This window comes from Varroa destructor, unplaced genomic scaffold (genome assembly GCF_002443255.2).
Source record: "Varroa destructor unplaced genomic scaffold, Vdes_3.0 BEIS01000003.1, whole genome shotgun sequence".
NCBI classification, from domain to species: domain Eukaryota; kingdom Metazoa; phylum Arthropoda; class Arachnida; order Mesostigmata; family Varroidae; genus Varroa; species Varroa destructor.
The window spans coordinates 3220278-3244519 of NW_019211456.1; the positions used below are offsets into that span (position 1 = coordinate 3220278).

At 39.3% G+C, this 24242-nt stretch overlaps 2 protein-coding genes across 8 annotated transcripts in view; one reads left to right on the top strand and one right to left on the bottom strand.

The window, feature by feature from the left end:
* Atac2 (Ada2a-containing complex component 2) overlaps nt 1–24242 on the bottom strand; it is a 93560-nt gene that overhangs the window by 29542 nt on the left and 39776 nt on the right. Inside the window, exon 4 of one of the 6 annotated variants that reach the window (XR_015324701.1) lies at nt 13652–14315. The exons of 2 other annotated variants lie outside the window; for them this stretch is intronic. The gene's annotated coding sequence lies outside the window, so the exon portion shown is untranslated. Of the gene's footprint in view, nt 1–13651; nt 14316–16037; nt 16159–18455; nt 18473–22098; nt 22508–24242 lie in introns of those variants that run through there. 3 more of the 6 variants (XR_015324697.1, XR_015324702.1, XR_015324700.1) reach the window with 3 other exon arrangements.
* The window catches only part of LOC111247290 (SEC14-like protein 2), a 41060-nt gene continuing 32972 nt past the window's right edge, over nt 16155–24242 (top strand). For both annotated transcript variants that reach the window (XM_022798019.2, XM_022798022.2), the window contains exon 1: nt 16155–16916. In XM_022798019.2, the coding sequence (XP_022653754.1) occupies nt 16863–16916 (54 nt within the window). In that variant the 5' untranslated portion in view covers nt 16155–16862. The remainder of the gene's footprint in view (nt 16917–24242) is intronic.

Consider the following 24242-nt stretch of genomic DNA (forward strand, 5'->3'; position numbering starts at 1 on the left):
ACCTGACCAGGTTGAAGCCCATATGACTACAGTTGTTTTATATGATTCTGGTGTTATTATCCGTTCATAAATTCTGATTTGTGCTTATTTTGTCCAAATGATGCGTCGTGCCAATAAACTTAGTAAAAATTTCTTCTAAAAACAACCATGTGTGATATCGTTCATAATATGTGGCACAATATGTGCAAAAGCGTGGCGCCTTATCTTGACACATATATATATATATATATATTCCCTCTTAGCTGGGTTGTATTCTCAGGTCATTTGCGCCTTTCATTTTTTTCTGTAAAATTCGCATCGGTTATAGATGCGCAAAATGCAGCGGCTCATATAGCCGCATCTTATACTGGCCCATATAGCCCCTAAGATGATCATGTACTGTAATTCAATGGAGTTAGCTTTATAATATGTAGAAGCTGTTATCTATAAGCTAAGCTACGTATACGGCTAGGTTAAGTGTTTGTTTACTAGGATTTGTTTCTGTATGAGGGAATTTTCAAGCGATTGAACTGGCAGCAAACGCAATTATCGGTAACCAGATTGACTAGATAACAAATTTCGCTCATCAGTTAATTTAGGCATTGTTATAGGGATGATGAAAAGGGGTTTTGCATGATAACCATTGGCATCTCAGAATAGAGTAATTGGCAGCGAACCTTATTCGGAAACAGGGTGGGCATCTAAACTGGGTCGAAATTCGGAAAGCTGTTGGTCATGATGACGATACGTTTATTCTCTATAATAGTCCTAGAGAGGTTCTTCAGTGGGACAAAGCAGCAATGGCGAAAGACATGTCCGGAATTTAAGCTAAGATCTATTATTATCCAATGTCTTACTGTTGGTCGAAGCGTCAATCAGAAAATAAACTTTTTGGGTTACGCCAAGTCGATGCTGTACCGCGTAGCAAATAACGCATTTCTAAAAGAAGTGAAGGCATGTCCCAGCGCAGAAGTACAATAGGAGATCCGCGACAGAAATAAATCTTGAGACTCACTCGATACTACATGTTGCTCGGTTCTTCCAGCGTTAGACCATTCTTGATCTTTCTTTGACGAGAACGTGTCGCTGATAGACAAACGAATGACTCGTTTTCATTCTAGGGAACGTAGTCGATTCTGGGTAGGAGCAGATTTTCGGCCAAAGTTCATGTTTTAACATCACATTACTACACTTCTACCCAGAAAAACACACGCATCATTAAATAGGTATATCTGCTTGCTCTCCAATCGGGGACAGCTGAAGCGTTTGCAGAAGACCACATGTATTCCAACAAAACGGCGCGTCGGCTTTGACTAGCCGATCAGGACAGATCTGGCTGCTTAAGTATGTTTTGGAATGAGCATAGATGGACACTGAACAGCCCGGATCTGAATTTAAACGATTCCCGTGTGCGAAGGGTTATTCAGTAAGTGTCTAACAAATATCGACATAACGATGTCGATCCGTTTGCATGTGCTCCTATGAACCCCTGTACTTGTAGAGTTGCAAAGGGAGCACTTATTAGTTAGTTAAATTAGTAGTAATAGTCCGTAGACGGTTCGAGTCCCGAACGGAACTATAATGAATAGTGGTTATATCGACCAAGCGAGACCATCGGAAATGGCATCTCTAATAGACATACAAACAATTTTTCCTAAAATATCTGCTTCTGTTTCTTCTAGGCATAACCTTGGAAAAAAGGTAGTTTCCAACTTAAGTGCTCCACTGGGCCTTTATACGATGCTACTCACTCGTTCTAGCCTCGTACATTGCATTTCATAACGGGATAGGACAGGTACTACAAGATATTCATTTTGCTTCTGTTGAAGTAGCAGAAGCTCTACAAATTACTGTAATAAAGAGCGAATTCAATTGTACAACACAGGAGCACCGCAATACTACGCCAAGGCCTAGCGTAGGCCTAAAACGTAATATTTACAGCAGAGATTATGGTGGTCATGATACCAGAATGACGCAGTTGATAGTAGTTGTCTATAAGCATATGCTACCGCCACTACTATCCATAATTATAATAGTAATTTTATAATAATGATCTGTACAAATGTTCAATATCGTAGGAATTCACCGAGGCTGTAATCCATCAGTGGCTTGCTAGCGATATGTGGGCTGGGCTTGACTTGACAAAAGTCAAACCCACTATTCGCGGATCCAAGTTAGATCGACGAAGATAGATGAAGCATTTGGGTTTATACATAGACAATATACACGTGGTAGCAGTTTGTGACAGCTGTGTGAAGGACAATGAGACCTTGGAGAGATCGGTTCTCTGACCACTGTCGGCTATTTTGTGAAACGTTTTTGGCACGATAAAGGGATGGTGATAAAACAGTACGTTAGAGTATCTCTGAAAAATCTCTAAAAATCCCTAAAAAAAAAAAAAAACAAACAAACAGGCTCCCCATAAGATACGACAAGAAAAGAAGTCTCCATTTTCTTAGCAAGGTGTTGTTGCCGCGATGTCAGCATAGCTGGATGCTCACACGGCAAAAAGCATCAGTCTTGTTCCCCGCCCATCAGAACGCCGGAGTTTATTTCCGCTTTCATAAAAACTGTTTTGGCGTTCGTACACGAGTACTACCCGAAATAGAACTTGTTGTGTTGAAAAATAGCACAAGATAACAGCCTGCCATTGTTTTGTCAGCGTATGTAAACAAATATATGTGCAACGAAATTTAAGCAATTTCTTTTCAGACACACTTGATTTTGATACAATATGAAGACTAGACAGTTTGACCTTAGTATCGTTACCAAGAGCCGGGTAAAAATCGTGTAGGAGACGAAAATTCGAGTAACAATTCTAGCAGATGACCTCCGCCTTTGCAGATATATTAGTTTGTAAGTACTCATTAAAAAGCTAATCAAACTCTTTGAAAAATAACCAGTGATAAACTTTAAATCATGGATAATACCCTCAGCCGCAAGTTAGGCGTAGTACCAACACAAAAAGTAGTGCCTCGAAGTTTATATGGTTTTCTCAATATATGATGATTGCGATAGTAAAAATCTCCGAAATAAGATCATCAGTAATTGTAAATATAAAAAATGTTCAGAGAACCTCAGATTGCCAGAAAAACCACTGTCGTTAATATCCAATTATGTACGATCACCTACAATCGATGATGTTCCATTTGCTACACATTAGATAAAGCTGTGAAACTTTTCTAGATAAATATAAAATGCATAGGTAATCATGAATCAATGAATAATTAACGTTCGTTAAACGTAAGATAGGACCACCACAGCTTGAGATGCTAGCTTTTAAACTGAAAAAAAAAATTGTCTAGGAATCTGGCAGCTCATGATCTTTGACTATATTGTGTAGTGATTTTGCCTGTTGTAAATGAGCAAAAAATCCTCATTTGTTGCCTTTCTGACTAAAAACTCTTTCTTAATCACCTATTTGATTTTCTTGATTGCAAAGATTGGGATGTGGACGAACCCATATTATGTTTTTAAAACAGTAGCTTCTAGAAACCGCAACGCAAAACACAAGGAACGTTGGTCGAGATCCAGTACGTCTTCCACTGATTCGTCACAAATAATCGTAATTTAAATGAAACTCAGATAGGGACTAACGCCCCATGTACGCAAGCGTACGACAAACATTCTGGTCAAAAGTTTCCCAATGGCCAACCGGCCGTCCAGGGCTATACTGCACGTGCTGCTAGAAATCATACTGCACGCACCGTGGGCGTGTTTGAATCCAAATGAATTTATTGTCCTTATACGATATTTAAATCATCAAACGGTCTAGGCATAATTTACGATACAGGAAAGACTGCCCATTTCAATTATTATCCCGTCCCGCCCCCCTTTCCGCAGTGCCGGCCACGCATCTACTAAAAATAAGTATGAGGGGCCAAAGCAATGTCGTTGGGCAGATGACCGCCATCGATGGGTTTCACTGAGATGGGCCGGAACCTTAACCAGTACATTTTTTCTCTTCATATGAACTATGTAGGATGGGACGATTTTCCGGACAAAAGCTGAAGAAGTCGGCTATGTCCTGCAGCTATTCATTGTATAGGCATTTTTGCGTTGAGTGGATGCCCAAACGGCCTAGAAGCGTACAGAAGGACGAAGGGAACGACTAGGTCATCACCAACAATTCTAGGCGGATGATAGCAACAATAAGTTCGTACAGACAATAGCGTCAATTTTTTTTTCACTTTACAATAGGACCTTGTGTAGCACGGCCTGTCGTCGCCTGAAATCTATTGTTGTGTTGCTTCTTTGCCCTTCCACTTTCCGTCACTAATCTGTACAGCGATGGATTCGACTTTAGAAAAAGCAGCACTCATACATGTTCGGTATAATATTATGGGCAGAGGGCTAATTCGTCTACATCGGCTGTGTTCCAGTGAGCTGGCTGCTCGGGGCAATTCGCCCTCTGCGTTTTCCTGTAACACAGCCATAAGATTAAGACTCAAACATAAGAATCCCCCATTGCAATAAATTCTTTCTATCGAAGTCCTTTCAAACATGTATTTATCGCATTATAGATTAGCATGTCCAGGAGAAAGGCTCTACTAACTAGCTGGAGATCAAATAATTACACTATTGAAGCCGTCAGATTTAAAATTTGTTAACTGACCGTCCATCGCAGTGTATATAATAATACCAGCTTGCGTGCCAAGTAATATGTAGCGTTTGTGTATACTTGTGCTTATAAATGTAAACCTAGACTGACTGTTATGTCAAATAAACTGAACGGCTGGTTACCACCAAAGTATGCCTTGCGCTGGACGGAAATGCTACGGTGGAATAAGACGATATTGTACTAAACCCATTCAATAATTCGATTAGCTACGGTGGAGCTGAATTACTGGATATTGGCAGTACTTAAAAGTTAAATAGTACACCTGTATATCGCGTCAATTCCTGACATTACGATTTTACTCCTACTACTACCACCGTGTAACTTGGGCCGCTGACTCCACTGGTCAGTTCGGCCTGTTTAAACTGTGCCGCTTATTCATCTTATAACGGCTCCGTGTATAACATTTAAATAGGTACTCTTTTTTAAGTTATTTTTCCTTTTGGTAGAGAAGTGCCGGCAGGAGCTAAAAACCAATAAATCAACTCCCCCGAAAAATCCCAGACTTCTTATTAATGGGTCTTTCGTCCAATGTTTATTGTCTGCAAAGCTCGACAGGTGTATGGTCCAACAAAATCTTCTGGTGGAAATATCGGACCCGTTGCCAAAAAGAAATCTGTTATTTCGTTTCAATTTTTGTTGAATGAACTATGTGTTAAAGAAGGTTAATGTTGTTCTGGTGATTTAGGGTATTGCCATAATCTGGTTGAAGTTAGCAAACACTCATATATCCTATCTACTGTACTATTGAAACTGGGTTCATCTGTTTGTTTGTCCTTCCAGCCCAGGAAGTAACTGCGCTGAGCTAGTTTGTTTAGTGTTTCATCCTGAAATAAGCTACGCGTGAGGTGGATTAGATGAATACTTTCTCATAAGGGAAATTTCACTTTCTTATAGAGCTTAATGTTAATTCGGTTAAGTTAATTATGGGCGTATGAATTGATTGGGTAACTATTTTTTGACGGGAAGCAACTTCGCTTACTGATTGGTGGATGTAGTTCTACTACGGTTGATTTGCAATGTGCTTAATAAAGTATGAACCATCTTGGCAGGTAGTTCATATTTGTCAATCGGATGCTAACTTTTCCTCGTGTCCTCATTCATTGAAATGAGGAAACAGGATAAGTAAAAACAAGTGCTTCGGATTACAACAACGTTCCACCGGGAACAGCTATAGAAGGGTACGGGGTCTAAGTTTGATAAGGTCATGAGCCGCGTACACGGCCAAAGGTAACTTTGCATACACAAATTAACTCAATCAACTTTATTCGAACTTGACAACATTAAACTCAAGTTATTACCTTAAAGAATAAATTACAATGTAGCAACAAACTTGTCAGGATACTTTTCTTAACCATTAAAACAAAGAAATAAAATAAGTGCACCAGGTTAATGGGGGGGGGGGGCTACCTAGATTCTCAATCGGATGCCCTTAATAAATGGGCTCGTTAATGCAGTCTTCCAAAGTTCTTTAATTATATTATTTTATATATATTAAACTCAGATAGGTTATAAACGTAACGTTACTACTATTATTAGTCAACGGGGGCAAAAAAGCACTCCCACCTGCAAAGGCTTCTTATCACTGTGCACCGTCACATTAATCATCTGCAGAAACTATTCGGTAACCGTCGCTCGAGCCGTGAGCATAAGGGAACGCCAAAGGCTATTTTGCAAGTATTAGCAATTAAAGTATCGCCGGAAAATGCAGCACGTTATGTTGAAATTATATTGGATTGTTAAGGTAACGCGACAGAAGACGGATTGTGATTGCAATTTCTATGGATGCAATAGAGCGACGTGCAGTAGAAGCACGATTTGTTCCTGCTACAAACGGATATTATACGTGCGCATAACGCACCAGTGTAGAAACAACAAGTGATCCATATAGTCCGAGATAACGGTGGCTAATCTTTTTATCTAACATATATTCAGAGAGCCAAGCTAGAGGCCCAAACAGCCGATGAGAGTCACTTTAAATCTTCAGATCTTCCTGTTAAACATGAATCCGAAATTCTTATAAAACGCCAGTCAAATAGATCTACTAAATAACAAATAGATTGTTGGAGCATTAAGTAATCGATGAAACGAGAAAAGTGAAAAGCGTAATCTCTGATTCTCATCAGTCCAAGGGATCTGGAAATACTGTTTCTAGTTATTTTTTAAGTAGACATATTATTTTCTCGGCATCAGGTATATCATCTTTATTTTTAATTCGCCGGTCTGAATAAGCAAGAGAAAAACTCGACGTAGTCACGATCGATTTTTTTCAATGTCTTCTCATAATCGTCCTAGTTGTTTAATAGTTGAGATCGGAATCAGTCGTTTTACGAGACGGTAACAGCCACAACCCCAAACAGTACGTTATTCCAAATGCACCAAACACGAAGCCCCAGCATCCGAGGCGTCAATTCGGAAACGTCGCAAGACATATTCATTCATTTTTTTTTTTTTTTTTACATATTATTATCGTACGTTTTCCATACCCGGGATTAACCACTCTACAAACGGTTCGATTTACCAGCATTTCTATTGAGCTTTGCCAAGTTTATTTTTGTAATCAGCTTTCTTGATATGCTTTACGACTGATGACTGATGTCTACTTCCTTGACAATGATGTCATGGCAATATGTCGATTTTGCCTAACTTCCATCGTAAAAAGTCGATATTTTCACCAATGTAATTGACTAACCGCTATGAGCAACGTTTTTCACGTGAAAATTTTTAGGGAAAAAACGACAGAACCATTGTCGAGATTAGCACAACGTTTCTCTCGGAAGCTCGAACAGCATGTATGCTTTTACCATGTTAAAACTGGATAATATAAAGAGTTCTGACATATTAAAGGCCCTCTATTTTATGTCCAAGTCCACGAAGTATTTCCATCATGTCTCAGCTTTTAAATGACATCAAGGCCAGTTCGAAAATATATAACTTTAAGTTCATCTAGGTATGAAAATGGTCAATACGTTTTTTATTACAACCCAATTTAATTGTTCGACCTGGCTGCTAAGCCACAGTCGAAGGGTACACGCATGCGCAACGGGACTCCGCGGTCACGTTACAACGAAAGGCAATAATACACAATGCCAAACAGGTTATTGATTCAAAAAGATGGTTTCTTCTTTTCGAAATTATCATGGCGGGCAAACGTAATTACATAACGCCTAAACGGAATCCATACTTACCTAAGCTTTTTTTTACTATTCCTTTTCGTGATACCCTTATCATCGTCTCCGTACGTTTGATGTACTTTTCTTTGTCATACATAAGCGGTACTCGTAACATAATCGCTTCGGTACAGGTATCACAGCCAAGGCCTAAAAGTATCGTCGAGCCGAATTGTGGAATATTGATAGAGAGTGTTGATGTTCCTTTTTACAGCAGCTTAGCCCTCAGGGGGCTTAACACCCCTAAGAAAGTAGATCTATAAGGAAATCAGGGGGTATTTGTATATTATTTGTAGCGAACTCTTATTTAAGCGTACACTATGCTTTGCCACAAATGTGCACTGCTTTCCTCGATAATAATGATATTTTTATATTGGAGAAATTTCGAATAACAGCCATCATGCTGGAAACAATGCATGATTTTACATCAGTCAATTTATTTTTTGACTGAGATAAGCATCAGGTTAATCCGGTTAGGTTCCGATCACTACCTAACCTGTCGCTTGAGAGCTTTGTTAATTACTGTTACAGACATGATCTAGTTGGCGATGCTTTACTTCAATAGCTAAAATCATCTTGTTGATCTCGATGAGTCTTGTTACTTTTAGATGTTGATGGTTGGTAATTGCGCAATTTGATTCCATCAACGATGCCCAGCCAGGTCTTATGGAGAAGGGAAAGGCGAAAGCATGTAATAAATTATAAGGGCAACTTAAAGCATCATCAATTTCAAGTAGCTCAGCGCGATTAAAGCTTTATTTTTATACCCTAGTTTATGCAGAAACCAAACAACTTGACACACTCAGTGGTTCGACTACGGGGCTACTAGTATATACGGATGTTTCTTTACTGGTTATGCTATCTACAATAGGCTACTATTTACGAGATTCTTATTTTACGGGTGCCATATTGATACCAGTTTTGGTTCAGCTGGCTGATATTTTATAAACTATTTGACTGTTTAAGATAGTTCGGCTTTTCACGCACTAGTACTGAATTTAGCAATGATTTGGGGTGTCTGTCTATTTTAAAGATGAACAAATTTTTCATCTTTAAAATAGACGAATTGATATACTTTGGGCTATACGACCTATAAGCGATTCCAAACTAGGTATTCGATCTCATTTCGCAACTCTCTGAACCGTAACTTATAAGCTAATTGCGTAAGTTGGATCCGAACGTAAAGATGCAGTTCGAGGTCGGGCAAATCGATCATTTGGTCTCGAACACGGCCCAAGTGACCGCTCAATTAAATGGTTAATACTTGTACTGTGCTCGTGAGGCCTCAAACGGCCCTGGTCATTCAGATCAACACGGACGAAACTAAAATTGGGCAGATTATATATAACGACTACGGCTTAGTGCGGTATCAGGAGAATACTCTGAATGCGCAATAGATCTAAAACAACCCACCTTACTGATGGTAGCGAAACGAGAAGAGGAGATACAGGGAAAGCGACGAGCTTGACACATCTCATTAATAGGCGGATAGTACAAAATACATATATTGCTTATTTATTGTAAAGGTTAGGCGTTTAGTACTAGGATTATACGTATACCTGAAATTAAATTTGTTCTTCGAGACTACGATACACCGATGCAATTGACAAACAAAAACGTCCTATGAACGGGCCAGATACTTCCAATAAGAGTGCGGTCAGCTGGAAGAAAATAGCAGCTGTGATTTCTTTAAATTTGTCCTGATATGTGTGGTCGGTTTTAGATTGATGGTATAACAGTGGTGTTTCCCTTTAGCACAGGCCTACAACAAAGTGGGTTGCTGAGCTACGAATAAGCTAGAGACTGGGTGGGATTTTGTATTGCAACGTAATGATTATTAATCGCTCTGTTTTTACCAACTGAGAGGAGATCTCGTCGTTCTCAACTTCATCTCAATAACCCAGTTTCTCTTGATATCAACAGCGTCCTTTTTTCTATAGCTATGCGGTCCCTCCGGAGACGGTACCTCCGGTACCCGCCCATCTATTTATTTGTACTAAAAAAGTCGTCTGAAAGGGAAACATTTTTGAATCGTCAAGATTCAGTCCAACCAATATTGTGCTCTGTTTTATTAAGCGGGATATTATTTAAGAATTAACCAGGACGGCGAGCTTTCTTCCGCGTCTGTCTTTCGTAGCATAGTTTGACTGATTTTGTTCGTTTAAAATTACCCCAAGCCCAACGTAAGATGTATTTTATTTATAGTGCCCATCGAAACCGTTATCCACTGGCGACTGTTTTATGAATCTGCTCTCATCCCAACGGATTTGATGCGCACTACATAGACTATATCAACCGCTTTAACTTCTCATTTACTAATATGTATGTAAAATTAAATGAAAAAAAAGTTCAAGAAGTAGGCTTTTATCTCATTACTGCACATGGAGAACACATTCGGTTTGTTCCCTCTTCACACCGAAATCGCATTTTAGGTATAAACAAAAAAAAACATAAATACCATTGTTACCTAGTTTATCGAGATCTGTCTATTGCAACACATTGTTTTCTACCTCGCTAAGCTTATATCCTTCAAACGGCATCCTTGATTTCAAAACCAGATGTGTGTATAAAAACACATATATAGCTTGATTCAGCTCGGCGAAAGCTTTCAATTGGCGCCAAGGAGTACATTTTATCCTATATCGACCTCCATGTAAATATTTAACTGCTCGTGTAATATATTTTTCTATAAAATCTCATTAAAATGTAGTTCACGTCAGCCCCCGTAATTTTCACACAAACATGTATAAGAGATTTCAAATAGAAACGAATTTTTAAAGCGGACCCTATAGTCAGACAAACACAACTAGCGAAAAAATTCCGCTTTATACTTATTTAAAAATTAGTTAGAGCTTATACTTATCCCGTTGGTATTAAGTTCCGCCAGTTCCGAAGTCTCATTGCAGCCCTTTGCTTAGAGTAATCCTATTTGTTTAAATCAGTCAATATTTATTCCGTCCCGATCACCCCACCACACGTATTACCGAAACATTTTAAAAATCCTGCCATTACACTGCGATTACCCCAACAGTCTGTTGTAATTTGTGCAGTGCTTTTTCAAATATTACCATTAAAACTCTATTGTCTCGTTGCAACACGGTTGTTGGAAGGATAACATTTTTATCTAATCGGTTTCTCCGTTGAGGTCATTGACTCAGTCTGTTTGGTGCAGTAACACCGTTACCCTGTTCCAACAGTGACAAGACCTTTCGGAAATATCTACTTTTCCACTAGGACATCCGAGCAGCGTCTTTATTCTGTTGCAATTAATCCACTGATAGGTTGAACCTATCCTGCTCGCTTAAAAAATAACTAACCTCAACTTCAAAACTGCCAATGTTAGATGGGTAAAATTAATCTAACCCAGATTTTTTGTCCCTCCATAGGTGGGTTTGCTCTCCGAGTAGAATAGTGCTATAACTTCAATACTACTTCCATTTCGATTAACTCTAGCATTTGAAAAAAAGGTGTTCATTCATTGAAGAACATCAAATAATTATATAATGTTATTAATAACGAAGTATTTCGGCAAAAACACCACCTTACGACAAAGTCGCATAAATATCGAAAACTTCTACCTAAATTCAGTGTTACCACTGATTTGTAGCGCTCGAAAAGGTTGCAAATTGTCAAACAAAACGCTAAAAAATGGTTAGCGTACCCAAATCAACACTGCGTTCTATCTTTAGCTTTACTATCTAGCGAAGAAAAAACACAGCAATAAAGGAATCCGTCGTCCAATTAGTTACATTTTCCGTGTAGATCTTCCCTGGAGGGAGCTCTAGCAATAGAAGAGAATAATTCTAATTTGTATCTTCTGAAAAGTCGTTTTTTTTTTTATTTGAGAGGATTTAAATGTTTAGTCATATAAGCCGGACGATTCTGCCAGCTTTGCTTGGCTCTTGTTTTATCTTTCACTTATTTACCTAATCTGATTCGTTTACCTAGGCTAACAAAAACCACAGGTTGTAATGCGTATTAACAGTAATCCTGTTGAAATTCCTTTTTCGCCTAACCTATTATCTTTCTGTAGTTATTGTATCAGGTTGTTTCAGTCGAATGTTTGCCAGAAGGCTAAGCCAACGCCATGGATTTATCTAGCTCGTGATAAATTGGCTTTTGATACGTTTCGATAACGTGGTAACGAGGCCTATTTCGTTAGGGCTGATCGATTCCGCTTCCAAGATGCGCGAGACTAGGACTGGCCGTCGGCCAACTTTTAATTGTGGTTGCGATCAATAGAGTCAGCTACCTTACTGATTTTTTTCTCAAGGCAAAACGAAAGCTTGTCATCTTTTTTTTGTGTATTACATCGATTAAATGTTAGTAATTATCTTAGGTATATATATATATATATATATATATATATATATATATATATATATATATATTAAATGGAGACAGAGTTATGTTGATTGGCGTATTGGTTCCCGTCTTGAGACGTCGTCGAAGGTTGAAGATTTCTGTGTCTTTTATTTTTTTCTAATAAAATAGATGTATAATTTTTTTTTCTATATTTTAGAATTTTTACCATGAACAAATAAGGAAAAGCTTATTTTCACGAAAATCAATTCGATACTGGTCGCGTCAATTTTCCTATTGACATTTATTAAAAATTCGGTTGAAAAGATCGAAAGCAGGCTTAAAACATGTTTCCGCCACCTTCGCCCAGAAATACCCATCTTAAGTGTAGGTATTGCCTTTGCATTAAACTCGTTGAGATTTGAGTGAGCCTTAAGAATAGGAACCTTCGCATAGCATAGAACACCATATTAAATGTCCACGCTTCGAACGGTATTCTTAACTCGAACATTTAGGTTTAAGAACTGCGCTCACCGAGAGCTTTCGCTTGTCTAAATACCTATCCTTATATAGATGTCTTGAATAGAATGGAGTACAATAAAGAACATTTGGTTTTAAAGCCGAAGTATCAATTTAAGGCATAGAAAGATATATTCCATTCTCACTCAACTTAGTTAAAAAAAGAAAAGGTGTGAAGAATTGGGGCCAACAAGGTAGTACCTTGCATTGAAAAATGTTCTTGATTTTTCTCTTGCTGTCATAAAATATCTTATAGAATGCATAAAAAAAAAAACTGAATGTTCACCGTATCCGCAGCCACCGCTTTCCAGCTATTTATTTACTTCAACCTTATTTTATACTTGTTAAAAAAATCGCTAAAAAGATCTTTCTACATTCTCTCGGAGCTGAATCTTACCAACTGCAATATGGAGGAAGCAAATGTCATATTCAATTTTTTTGCCTATTTTACGCCAAAATGCCCATTTAAGGTATAAACGCATATATCTTATTTTCACTCAGCTCGCTGAAATCTATCGACTAATAAAGAAAAATATTCCCTATTACCTAGAAAACTACGTTGCGTTTTTAACTTTCAAAGATGGGAGGCATTTTTCTTATCTAAGAATCGGCATTTGGGCGTAGAAACACACGTAGTAGTATTTTAATTTAGCTCGTCGACAGATACAAAGGATCTCGACCCGACGACCCCTCCTCCCTACACGAATCTCCATTCTATAACAGTAGGCTGTCTCTTGGTTGAAAAACTTCAATGAAAATTTTACAAAAATATAGCTTACCTCAGCTCCTATAACTTTCGCATAGACATGTACAAAGTATTGTTGCCAAAAACCGTCGAAAAAAGCAGAAATGAACGACGCACCTCATTGTCGAACGAATAGATATCACCAGATATTAGAATTAGGATCAGATTAGGATAGCACCTTCATACAGCAAAAGAAAACTACTGAATAGGAAAAGTCTTCGCCGAGTTAAATCATATGAACTGCGGCGGCTCATATTGAACTAATTAAAACAATATGGGTAAAAAATGCCATTTTGCCACTAAAAATGAGACACCAAATTATATATCTTCGAACATTTATTATAGAACTTGAAATAACAAGCAACCTTCCGATAAAAACTTTTCGCAAATTTTCACCCGTTATCGAACCAATCGCACTTCATCGGCCATTTTTCAAATCAACCACGATGAGAAAAGGAAATTGACCCCCTTTTCCCCATAAAGAATCTACATACTTAAAAAATGAACTAAGGCAACTTATGTTTGATAAATTGTAAAATACTTCAACAGAAACAATTTCTTTACCGGTAAATAGTAAGAACAGAAAAAAAAAATATCTAAAATTACCCTAAAATTAGACCCAATGTTTTGCCCAGCCCGTAAAGACCTAAAAAATAAATTCATAAATTCTACAAAATAGTACAAAAGTACCATTTTGCTCAAATTAACATTAGGATCTCTCGGGAAGAAAAAAAAAACACTGGAAAAAACGACATCCAATAGACTTCACATCTTAAGCACGGATCTTTGCAAGAGCAAACTCTTTCGACCCAATTCGACCACTCTCCAGAGTCGGTTTTTGAAAAAGACTTCATCTAAACAATTACTTAAATGTGTAGCACTTCCATGAAAACATCGCACTGCTATTAGTCCCCATTAAGGTTGCAGGATCAATGAGAGTGCAGCTGCCCAGATTAGCTCGCGTGATAAGTTGACCGCACACCTAGAATGGGGCCGTGTGATGCATAAATGAGCTCGTTTCCGGTAGTACGCTTTTTTGGAGACCTTTACGTTTGCGCAGTTTATCTGCAAACCTAGCTGATAGGGTCCTGAAAACAGTTTGTGGGAACTCTCGCAATGTTGATGGAGGATCTATTTTGATCAAGATCGACCTTATTTACAGATAATGTTATTGTGAAATAGCCTAGGTAGCATTAAATTTAAGTTTAATTCTCTATTTTTACGAACGGAAAAGTGCATTATCTAAAGCTAATTAATACATCTAAATACCTAGGCAGCTAATAATTATGCTAGTAGACACGAATGTAACAGATATTCAGGTTCATGAAACGTATTCAGATCAGTCCATTCAGTCACGAAGTACGTCTTGAAGAGATCCAGATACCTTCTACCAACTTTCGTTGTTATTCCAATTAAGAGTAAATACGCCATATGTCTAGCCACATCTTGAGGGAAAATAGCATATTGTGTCCAGTGATCGTTGAAAACCTATGTATGTATATATATATATATATATATATATATATATATATATATATTTAGTCAGTAGCCATATATTTTACATATTCATAAATTTACTGCAAATACAAGTGAAATTCTACGGCCATTTTATTGGCGACGATCTCGCACGGGGAGCTAGATCTTATATTAGTTTACCAAATCGCTTTAGAAAACCTCTGGCTTATCACGAAGTTATCACTTGGCGCCTCACGCTTTTGTCTAAGTAATGGAACTAAGAGAAGCGTTCATAGACGCAACGTCGAAGTGCGGCCCCTTTATCGCCTCGTCCTATTGCAAAATATTATCTCCCTCTCCCTATTTTTTTGTCCTCCTCGTATATCTCGCGTAAGCGCGCGACCGATTTCTGCCGGCGTAGCGTATTTTGCCGCTGCAAGCCTATCGCCCCCACAAGTCAGCCAGCAGAAAGCTAATTAAAGCACCTCTTATTTTCGAGAAAAATTTGTGATTGCTGCCATAACTGAATTTAACTAAAAACAGATATCATTCGTTGTTCTCTAATTATTTTCTAACTCAGGTTTGCAGCTAGTGTGTCAATAGTGAAACTAGCGACGCTAGAACCTACCAATGCGTCATCAACGTAAAGAAGCAGCAGCGTCCAACCTGTAAATAGCGTCAGTCAGCGTAAACGGAAATGATGGTCTTAAAACGAGGTGCGAAAATTCAACCGTGCTGGGCTCCATTATCACCATAGCAATACCGCTAAGTCGAACTGCACCGCGGAAATTCCTAGCTACCGCCGTTCCGCAGCCTTCTCGCCCGAGCTGCCATGTCCCTCGCCCGTTGCAGACCTTATTCGGTTGCTCGTTAAGGTACTGACCGCCATAGTCGTATCCAGCAACAACAAGCACTATTGAAACCTCATGTAACGCCATTGGTCGACGTCGTTGTCAGCTGAAAATTCAGCTAAATAGTCGCTCCTTGTTTCACTTACCCGCTCTATGGCGCGACCGATGCAAGTGGATTTGTCTTCAGCAGCGGCACAACTAAACCTACCATGAAACCACTGATAGAAGCAGTCGCCGTAGATTAGATCGTTGTCTCGCAGACAGACGACCGTTGTCGCCGACCGACCGACTGACCTCCTCCTCCTCCTCCTCCTCCTCCTCCTCCTCCTCCTCCCTCCTCCCTCCTCCCCCGTCCCTCCGCCTCCGCTTTCTCCTCCTCCTCCTCCTCCACCTTCTTCTCCTCCTCCTCCTCTTCGTCTGCCTCCTCTCCGTCGGTGCTCGCTAACGGTGTGAACACTACCGGTTGAACCAGTGGTAGAACGACCGCTGGCTGAGCGTCTATCAATGCAGCACCTGCGACTTCTCAAGCGACAACAACAACAACAACAGAATCAATTGAAGTTGTCGCGTGGACAACTGTTCGTCGTAGAAGTAACTTTTTTTTTTACTACGAATCCAGTCGAAGCAGACGGCCTCTGCTCGTTCGATACAAAGCAATTGCTCTGTTTTTCCCAATAAGCTACAAGTGTTTAGTCATTCGCTTGAAGATAGAACCGTTCGTCTAATCGGGCTCACGTACTTAGCAGGCTCGAGCTGTCTTTTACTTCTGCTCCACCAACTGTTCAGTTCTCACTGCGAGTACTGAGCGAGCAAGTTTCAAATCACACATAATGCCAAGTCTGTAAGCGTGTTTTTCTAACAGTAAATTGACAAAGGCCGAGTATCGAACCCCGAACAAGCCAGGGGCATTGAATGTGGCTCAAGCATATTGCAATGTTGAACTGGTGTGAAACAGCTATAGTCACGGTGTTACCTTTCTCTTAAGGAGCAGACATTTGATTATGACGATTTTGTGAATTTTCGTGATCTGTGTGATAACAGTAAACTACGGAGACGACTTCGAAAGTTCGTTCAAGCAAATGACAAATACAACTCAAAGTAATCTATGTAACTTGTGCGCGTCTAACAGCCAGATTAAGTTCGTATCTCGATTGGGGTTCCCATAGTGTTTGCTTCAAAGCGTTCTAGGACAGATTTTGGCCCTTTACAATTAAGAAATCAGAATGAGTGGAGTGGTGGGAGACCTTTCGCCTGAGCAGGAAAAGAGCCTAGCAGAGGTGAGTGAACGCATGTGTACGCTGATCTTCTAGATAATGTGCAATGTGCTACCTAGGTGGCATTCGTATTAAGGTTCCTTGAGTAATTCAAAATATATCGTCGTTCACAAGGACGTTTTTTGTGTCAATAGACGTAAAAAGCACACCGTATACGGTGCAATTAGCCCTAAATTGTATCGTACGACGTTCAAAGACCTTTCAAATAACAACGTATAGTTCTTCTTAAAGATATTCTATACGCCTTTTATACAGTGTATATGTATTATCTTTTGTCGACCTGTACAATTAAACACTCTATCACAACTCAGATGATGACTGAGATTTTTCTTGTTAAACCCTACTGCTCTAGTTAGATAGATTCTATCGTAGAACGAAAACGTTGAGCGCCTTGCTTATCTTTTCCAGTGTTTAGATTATCCTGTTACTACATATTAAAGTTAATCAATGATTGTTATACGTATGCATACATAACTTATATTTTAACATTTAAATAAGGAGTAGTAGGGTTGCACGATTGGCAATAGTATGGACGCAGAAGATACAGTTTTTACTTTCAATATTGAAGCAGGATATTGATCGGAGGTAAATGACGTGGCAGACTCTAGCGCAGTTTACAAAGTAAAATTAATTTTGAAACTAAACCGCCAAAATTACATCGACGGTAACGCTGCCTGGTGGCAGCCTGGACCAAACTTGCCCGGCACAACCTAGATTGGCCCTTGTTTTCAATTTCTTTAAAAAGTATCAGTGCGCCTTGATATTATCATGTACTTAGACAAATGCTTCCAATAGTACAAGGGCGTCAACAGCATAAATGATATGGAAACGCTTACGCGTAAACCTAAATAATTACAGAATTGTACCGTTCAGTAAAGAAAGTTCATCTATACGTTTCGTGTTTTTGATATGATGCTGAATCTCAAAAATAATTTATTCACATGCCGTAACGCATCCTGATGCCTAGACTGATCCAATCTTTCGATTGTCGACGCCTCTTACGCAAGTCCGCGGTGACCGCACAGCGCCATGTTTCTCATTAAGAAGAATTATTTTAACACTATTGGCCTCTCTATATAGCAAGAAAGTTATGAAAAAATTATCTGAAAGTGACAAATGCCAGCGCAGAATGGGTATGAATTTTTATGAAATCAATTTTACAAATAATAATAATAATAACAACAACAAAACGCAATGAACGATCTAATCAGCACTGAAAAAACAAGTGGGAAAGAAGGCAGGCGTATTTCGTAAATTCGTAACATAACCGACTACCTTTGCTGCCAATAAAAGCAAGAACGAAAACCCCTTAATATATTCAGAGACAAGCACATATATGTATAAGGTGAGTGATCTATTAACCAAAAAGCAAAACAACAACAACATTTGGATACAATCTTACGTGCCACGCAGTACGTAAAAGCGGCTTTCCCATATAGGATATAATTTGATTATTATTATATTGAATGGGCGTACATTTATTATAGATTACTTTCACCGAATGGTCTAGAAACGATGTGCTAAGAAATGTTGCCCGAGGCGCTTTTTGCTACCGTCGCCTGTAAGAGAAATATCTTTCTACGTTAGTCGTCCCTTTATGATTATGTAATATCAGCTATTTCATCAAGGTTAAACGCTAACAGAATATGCTAGTTTGCTATATGTAGGTAGGAGACTTTGGCCCATGCAGCATTTCAGGGTGAAAGTAATAAAAAAAATATACAGAAACTTGCTTATCGCTAATGTCACTTGATTTGTTTTAAGACAGCGCCATTGACACTACTAACAAAATCGTCGTGTATATCTTCTGTCGTCAGTTTATTATGACTTATAATCCCTTTAACTAGAATTACGTTTTTGAGAATTGACGTTACGCGAACAATTACTTGCGACAAAGTTATGAGCTACGCGTCTCGAAAATTCTCTAAAAAAATATACAACTTATCTATTCCCTCTTTTAAACAGCGCAGTGAGCTGCAGGCCGACATAGACAGCAGTTCCAAAAGCAACGTAACTATGTCGTCTCATTGACGTGTTCAGCCTGTACAGTCTCTATATGCATATAGGAATTGACTTATTATGATTTCCATATAATTCCCGTAAGCTTCATTCTAGATCTCTGATCCATTTGTTTTTACAGTCACCTCTATAAGAACCTACTTGCACCTGAGGTCGGATATTGCTGATATGGTTATGAAGCCATAGCCTACATAAAGTTTATGCGATCGATTAAGGTCGAGTCGACCAAAGCACCTATTATGATTCGCTAGTGTTTGCTTTTTAAATCGAACAAGATCTTTGTGTATTTTCAAACCCAACCAACCCGTTTACGAAGTGGTCAAAGCATATTTGCGTTCGCCATATAAGACGGCCGATGCTGCACCTTCATACTGTTTTGGTAAAATATAGGTACCGATGTACCGACCTCTTGATGTAATGTTGATTTTGTGGCAACCTAGGATTCAGGATCTCGGAAGCTGAAATACTTGCTTTCAGTTTGCTAATTGATGCCGATATGATGCTGAAAGCAACGACGTGCTCCGTTACTGACTTTCGAAAGGTTTTTATTATCGATGGACTCCTTAGAATCTTGAAGGGGTTCTATAAAGCCAGCAGTCAGCTACAGTCGTCCTAATCGCTCTGGCCTGAAGCGGCAGTTAGTAGCTTTGAAAATATAATGCTCAATAGAGATTCATTTTTAAGTTAATAAAGATATGACGTAGTGCATGCAGGCGCTGTTTTTGCCGGAACCTAACAATAACGATAAACATAGTAGTATACATATTGCACGACAGAACAGCCCCCTTAACAAGGAGCCATTTAGATTCGTAGCGCTAGACGAGTGAGCTTAATTATTAAAATGTTTTTTTTTTTTTATTATTATATTATTTATATATTTATATTTAATGGCATTGTTTATATTTCGTATCATTGGGAAAAATTATCACAGGTGGCTATACGTTTTGAAGCGATGCGAGTGGTCATTAGTGCGTGTATGCATCATCTCCTTATGCACTGACTTAGGAGTGACACCGTAATCAATCAAATACTTCGAAAACTCTACATTTTAAATTCGATACAAAGTTTTCGGCTTCTAGACGAACCGGCCAAACTATGAGTAGTGCGCCACTCCGTAGAGGGCCCATAATGGAGTTGTGGGTAGGACAAACAATATGTTACCGTCCCATTATGGGTGCCAACGGTCGCGCAAGGGGGCTTGGCTCGGGCCCAGAAAGGATTATCTTGTTATCAATAGACTGACAAATATTTTTCGTTAGAATATTATTAACATCAAGCTTTAGCTATAGCTATAGCTGTTCCAGTGACACATGGAAAAATAGCAGTCAGATTTGTCAAAGGTAATTGATCGGAGATGATTGCGTAGGCTGCGGAGTGTTATCGACATTTTCCTGTAAAAGGAGAGGGCTAACAAAGACAGAGATAACGAAAGATTAAGGGTTCAGTATTATCTGTACCTTGGCCAGGTGGAGACGGGGGCGATGGAACTGTAGACCAGTACGCATGGAAGAAGCAATATAATGGTGGAGTCAAATGAAGGCGGGGGGCGGGGAGGGGGACGACGACGACTACAGTCGTACGTCGATTCTATTTTCTTTTTGCCCCTTTCGCGTGCACGCCAATTCATATTGACCTCGTTCTTTATGGCTCGGGTTCTTATTCGGACAACAGTGGCGAACAAATGAGGCTGCTTGCGTGTTCGGGCCTACCCGATCAAGATATGACGGAATCAATAGATCTAACGGAAATATTAGTAAGAAGCAGCCGCGGTAGCGATGGCAGTTGCAGCGTCACAATGGCTGGCCAACGGGCAAGCGTAGTTAATCGTCCAACAATAGCTACGCAATAACAGTGCCCGCGACTGGCCGCTCTCGGCAGTAGCCCGTTGGCTATGTTGTAGCACGTTGGATGGATGGCTGCGTTGAGAGATGATGGGAAAATCAAGATTTGTATAAAAAATGGAGAAGAACTTGAGATACTGTTCTGCAGGGACAATGAAGATGTAGGTACGAGGACGAGAACCGAGTAAGCTTATACTTGCTCACACTAGGTCACTATTCTAACAGATACAACTGTTGCAGTTAGACTGATCACATCCGGGTAATTCGGTAGCCGCCGTTGTGCTTCTGTACTGAGGGGCTCTTAGGAGTCTTTGTGATATCTGTACCCAATTTTTCATAGGGCTAGACCAATAGCTACCAGGGTTTACCACATACTGAATAATACTTTCTGATACGCATTTAATCTAAGGAGAATGAATAAACATGTTTGAAACTGAAAGGCAAAAGCTGTATTCGTACGGTTCGACAATAAACCAGCATGTTTAGTCAAAAGTAAATGCTGTAAGGATTATTGAAACGTACGTTTGTGTGTTGTTTCAAGGTGTCCAGCGTGATAGTAAATGCTATACTGAAGTCCTGTATTTTGACTCATAGATTTGATGTCTACTTGCCAATTGCGAAGAACGTATATACGTCATATAAAGCCCTATACCGTATAATGGCAAACATTTGTGCGTACGACAAGCCTCGTAAACATTTCAACGGCAATCATTCTCTGAAGGCAATAAATATCTAATTCGCTGAAAGATCTGTTTTTCAAACAGAATGCCCCCCTCTGTTTATCCATTTGACGGTATGAACTAGCATTATGCGCTGTTGGGCATTTAATTGGCCGCTGTTTTTGGGGGTCGGTCATAGGAGATAGGCTTGCACTCTTGTCTTTTCATCTTCGAAGCCGTATTTTTCACTGACGCGCTGTAACAGGAAGTAGCCCGCACAAAGTTGAAGCCCAACTCTAATAGCCCTATATATTAACATAACTTCTCAGCTTTACAGGGGGCATAGATTTACTATAATATACAAAAGCAGCCAGCATGTATCTATCTTAATTTCGTGTGCTAGGAATAGATTTTCTCTGCTTGTTTCTGTTGCACTATTATGAGGACTACTGTTTGGTCCGAAGGATAACGACCCGTTCGCACAGGCTGATTTTTTTCCATAGCTTTCGCTATAAATCTGCCACTTCACTCGATTTGCCGTTTCGATGATGATGTTTTGAAAAATCGAGAGTTCTTTCCAGACTAGTTGTTCTTTACCTATGAAATTAAATGCGTAAAAAGATGTAAGTTCTTCTAATGATGATATATAAGCGAAGATTAAATTTTATTAATGTCTCTTAGGGTTATAGGCATCGAGGTGGCGGTTGACGTGACCGGCGTACAAGTTGCACGCTTTGACCACAAATAGTTTGAAACGATTCTCGCGCATTGGACAAGCGCAGGAAAATCAAAGGCAAAAATATCGGTCGTGTTATTGTCGTCATTTGTTTTTGTCACCTTCCTACAGCTCCTCCGGTAGTTCAATGACAGGCCATCGGTTGACAATGTTTTAGAGATCACAAAAGAGAGAACTAAATATACAAAGAATCAAGCTCTTATTAGAACGAGTTAGTAGAAGCTTCTCTTGAAGGATAACCAGTGCTATTGTAATAACCCATCAGTGAACCTGCGCATGTATTCGCGTTGAGAAGCTCACTCGTTTCCGTGGATTGGTAACGCTCTTTTATCAATTTGCCTGCAAATTGTACATTTAGCAAGTTATAGCAGATCGTAAACCAAAGCTGATGCTCATCTTGAAAAAACTCAGCCCTTGTCAACATTCTCCAATTGCCTTTGCCTAGGATACTGTCAGCGCCAATGAAGCGAAAAGGTCTTCACCGAAAGTTGTTTACGGTGACAGCTGATGCCCTCTCTATACAATCGTTACCTAAATAAGAAGAAGCTATTCTGTTTCAAATTCGTATCACGCGATAACTACGGGTGGACGAATATGTAAATGATGGCCTCATCCGACGGGCCTTCGGGGGCATTATGACTGAATACAAATGAAATTATACACTTCATAATTATCCAAGATCGACAACATTCACGTCGAAAAGAAGCTAGAACTAGTCTCCGCTTTCGCGCGCGTCTCAGCATTTTGATAATAATAATAATCAAAGCAGTGCAATGGGAAAAGCATGGTATAATTGCGGGTCTTGTAGATAATCTACCGTTCATTGTGCAGAATAACAGGAAGATCCGACCTTACCTAGCGTTCACATGACTCAAGGATAATTACCGACGTGCCTATTAGCGGACTTTCGAGATAAAGGCTTAGATAACACAAATATGAACCTTTTTTCTAATTGGGGGGTTAAAAAGGAGACTTTTTTTTTCTTAATACTAGAGTTATATATGATTTATTCCTCAATTATGGATAGGCGGTAGTATTTACTCTTCCAGACGTCCCGTCTTCCATTGAATACATGATTACTGAACATGAATAGAACGAATTCAGGAACTCGAAATCTTAATTGCCAAAAGCTTGGCGCATGTATTAAATAACTTATTTGCCGAAATGTTTTGACGCATCCGAGTATTTGATTGAATTCAACTAAAGAAGTACTCTGCTCTGTCGTCGTTTAGGCCTATTTGTCCAAGGACTTTCCTATTGCTAGCATTATTGTTCTATTAATTAAACTACGTCGTCATATTCCACGTCATACGTTCTGATACTTCAATGGAAAGTTGTTTGTCGTAGACAACTTCTTCTTCATTCTTGAGATCATGCCCTTACTCCTTGTTAAGTCGATGCTCCATACTCGCGGAACGTACATTAGGACAAACCTTTCGTTGATACAGTTGTATAAACGGGTTAACATTTTTAAAAACGTGACGTTTTAAAACGTCATAACCCAGTTAACTCTTCACGCGACAACGGGTACATTACGGTTACTTTACTGCGCTCTGAGGGGTGACGGTAAGTATACCTACATCTTTCTGAACAGAGCTAAGACGGTAGTTTTGGTAAGTAGTAGTCGAAGTCAAGATACTCATGCCTAAAATGCAATACGCCGAATCCTGTTATAGACAGATTTTAGATGAAAATTAAGAAACTATTCTCAAATACATTTTAACTATTCCTAGGAGTAACTGTTTGCGGCCCGATAGAGGTTAGGAACCGCACGGTTCGTAAGTGAGCGTTTAAAGATCAGGAAAAAAGTTCACAGGAAAGCCTTCACCAATTTTCAATTCCTTTTTAAGGTGTCCTCTTAAGTGGGTGTCGACATTAATTGGCGAGGTGTCAATGTCGTCAACCATACGCAAGTCGTTTGAAACATCGGTGAAAGATGCTTGCGCATTGACCACTTCCTTCAAGCGGTGAATACGTGGCAGCATAACGCCACGAAGAATGCGCGCCTTTTCGGCGTTATCGGTCGATGCCTTTCCGTCTGATCTTCTGATAGAATTAAAACTTCCCTCAGTTT